Source organism: Mycetomoellerius zeteki, unplaced genomic scaffold, assembly GCF_001594055.1.
Source record: "Mycetomoellerius zeteki isolate Tzet28-1 unplaced genomic scaffold, Tzet1.0 scaffold228, whole genome shotgun sequence".
In the NCBI taxonomy this organism is placed as follows: Eukaryota; Metazoa; Arthropoda; class Insecta; order Hymenoptera; family Formicidae; genus Mycetomoellerius; species Mycetomoellerius zeteki.
Window position 1 is genome coordinate 549,231 of NW_017257203.1, and position 3,215 is coordinate 552,445.

General features: G+C 29.8%; 1 protein-coding gene across 1 annotated transcript in view; it reads left to right on the forward strand.

Annotated features, from left to right (window-relative positions):
• LOC108723347 (uncharacterized) overlaps positions 1 to 2,590 on the forward strand; it is a 15,462-nt gene extending 12,872 nt beyond the window's left edge. Inside the window, exons 5-8 of the mRNA XM_018449048.1 lie at positions 1,066 to 1,299; positions 1,480 to 1,682; positions 2,283 to 2,348; positions 2,421 to 2,590. Of these exons, the coding sequence (XP_018304550.1) occupies positions 1,066 to 1,299; positions 1,480 to 1,682; positions 2,283 to 2,348; positions 2,421 to 2,566 (649 nt within the window). The 3' untranslated portion in view covers positions 2,567 to 2,590. The remainder of the gene's footprint in view (positions 1 to 1,065; positions 1,300 to 1,479; positions 1,683 to 2,282; positions 2,349 to 2,420) is intronic.
• Positions 2,591 to 3,215: the final 625 nt, after the last annotated feature.

Sequence of the window (3,215 nt, forward strand, 5' to 3'; positions counted from 1 at the left end):
TCTTCTTATTTCAAGCGCGCGCGCGCGCTTTGAGCATTACCGACTCAGCGTCGATAAGTCCAGCCACTACTATGACCCAGCGAATTAATGCTCCGCACTGTACTAAAGGAAGGTTAGATTAGATTTTATTATAAAAATAGAAGGATAACTAAATAATTTTAATATAAATAATGCTACATAATTTCATAGATCGCATTGATTTTATAAAGGAATTTAGAAGTTACTTGTTATGTCTTTTACATAGCAAAAACAACAATTTTTCCAAAAAACCAATTTTTCGAAAAAAAAACCGAAATTTTTCCGGTTTTTTTCCAGCAATTTGAAAAAAGCGGCTTTTTTAAAACTATAGCTTTAATTCTGAAAAAGGATTTTCGAATCTGTGAAAGAGAAAAAAGTATTTATTATACAAAGATTACGATTTAATCGGTAATACAGACGGCTTTATTTTCGCGCTCGGATCAACAATTCGTACGATGCATATCCACGCATCCGATCTATACCGCTAAGTCGATAATTAGATGTGCAGTCAATAATTTTCTCATTGGGTAAAAAGCTGGTTCAGCGCCTCCGATTCACCCTAGCTGCATATAATGTAACTTATCATGCGTTAACAAAAGATGTTACAGACACAAGGCTTAATAACGGATAATTTTTTAATTATAATGCATCAAAGGTATCAAATTTGTACTCACACAGCACCTTTGATATCGTAGCTCAAAAACTATCCATTAAGTTTTGTATATGTTATGACAGCTTTCGTCCACTACACTATAGAAGCTACCCTGGTAGCAGCTATTTCATTTTATCGTCATTTTAACGTCATTTTGGTGTAAGCTTACTACCAGGGTACATTATATGAAAACTAAACTCATTTTACCGAAATCCAATTTTCCATATAATTATATATAGTGCGAGATCTTTTAGATGTAGAATTGTATAGAAATTTAGAACCGCGCACTGAAAGTACTCTTTGAATTAAGTTTAAATCAAAATTTTATTTAAATATTAAAATTTCTTATATAAGAAGGAACATGAATGAATTTTTAAACTTTTAATATCTGCTAGATGGTATAAATCGATGAACTTAATTCGTTGGCATCATAAAATGGGCACCAGAATGTCAAAGAAGGCTGGTGTTGGAGAAATTTATCAAAAAGATATGGTACTTACACAGTTCGGTTTTATGGGATACATCTTGACTACACCTAAGTCTTTTGGACTAAACGCTACATTGGAAGAAGAAGAAGCATTTAATCATTTCTGGCGTGTAAATGCTTATATGTTAGGAATCACTGATAAGTAATGCATACATTGTTTAATTCTGATTTTTACTAAGCAAGTTTTAACATTCAAGTCTAATATATTCTATTACACACACACACAATCTCTGACATAATTTAAATAATTTATTTTGACGAAGATTGTGCACATAAATTACACACTTGTAATTTTATTAATCCTATTTGTCCTCATCTACAGATTGAATTTGTGTCGCAAAAACGCAAAAGAAACTACCGAATTATGTCATAAAATCAAAAATTTGTATTCAACTTATTTGAGTAACGGTACACCTGAATTTCATGATGTAGCGTCAAATACGTTAAATGCATTATGGTACGTTGATATGACCGCAGATATAGACGCTTTCATGGCATTCGCATATAAAATACATGGACTCCCAGGTAAGTATTCAACTGATTTCACATTGATTAGAAATTTTTATTTCAATAATTTCTATTTATTGTTTTTTTATAATTAATATAGCTTTATTCTTTTCAAGTATTTAATTCTAGTATATTGCCGGTAAAAAAAGTAATGTGTTATTATACTTCAAAGTAATGTGTTAGGTCAAAAATTATTAAAAGTTAAATAAAGTTATCCAAATTAGAATATTTTTTTGATAATTGTTAAAAATAACGTACTCAGATCGAATGGCCTTGACCTTGACGTACGTAATCAAGTTCATGACTTCGAGTGACCTTCACAATGTTTTAACCATTGCTCGTTATTAGATATATCATATTAGATCGATCATAATCTTAACATTATATGTCTAGGTCAATGTCATCGAAGCTGAGTACGTTGTTTTCAATTTCATTGATCATTTCTTTTTTATTAGAAACTAAATTAGTTATTAAAATCATTATAATCTTTCAATTTGATTTGATTTAATGTTTGTTGTAACGACTATTGTCTGCAAGATTAGATACCCTTTATTTAATTACTTTCATCAACACTAATATTATATTACGTATAATTGTCAAAAATAATTTATATTTTAGATAAAAAGCTTGGATGGCGTAGTTGGTTAATTATGAAATATCGTGAATATTTATTTTATTTGTGTCGTACGTATTGTACAGATATTTATATAATATTTTATTGTATCCATATATTGATTTGTTCTTTGTTTGTTTTAGTTGTGCCTTATATCAGAGTAATAGTAAGAGCATACACTAATTTATTTGTTCGGATGGTAATATGGAATTCCTATCACTTTCCTATACTTGCTTGGATAAAATTTGGAAAGGATAATGTCCGGTTCAATCTATACTCGAAACACTAACAACTTCGATTTTATTAACAATTTGTTGTATTTATATAAGTGAAACAAATTACTTTTGAAATATTTTAACATGTTATATTAGTTATTATATACATCACTGAGAAAAAAGTTGTTAACTAAATGGATTTAGTTACACTGAAAAAAAGATTGGCTGCTGCAGCAAATTAGATGGTAAAATATGGCATAGCATTTTTAATTGGTTGCATTAGCCTATCTGCAATGTCAGTATAGGATTTCGATAGATTAACACAACCAAAAATTGACTGCTGCAACAGTCAATCCAATCAGCCAATTAAAAATGCTATGCCATATTTTACCATCTAATTTGCTGCAGCAGCCAATCTTTTTTTTCAGTGTAGGATTAGTTTGTACACTGAAAAAAATGCATGTAATTTTACATGGAAATTACATGTCTATGACTGGAAAATTACCTAAATATAATTGGAAATTTGCTGGAAATTGTAAATTTCCAATCATATTTAAGTAATTTAGGTAATTTTTCAGTCATACACTGAAAAAAAGATTGGCTGCTGCAGCAAATTAGATGGTAAAATATGGCATAGCATTTTTAATTGGTTGCAGCAGTCAATTTTCGGTTGCGTTAGCCTATCTGCAATGTCAATATAGGATTTCGATAGGCTAATGCAAT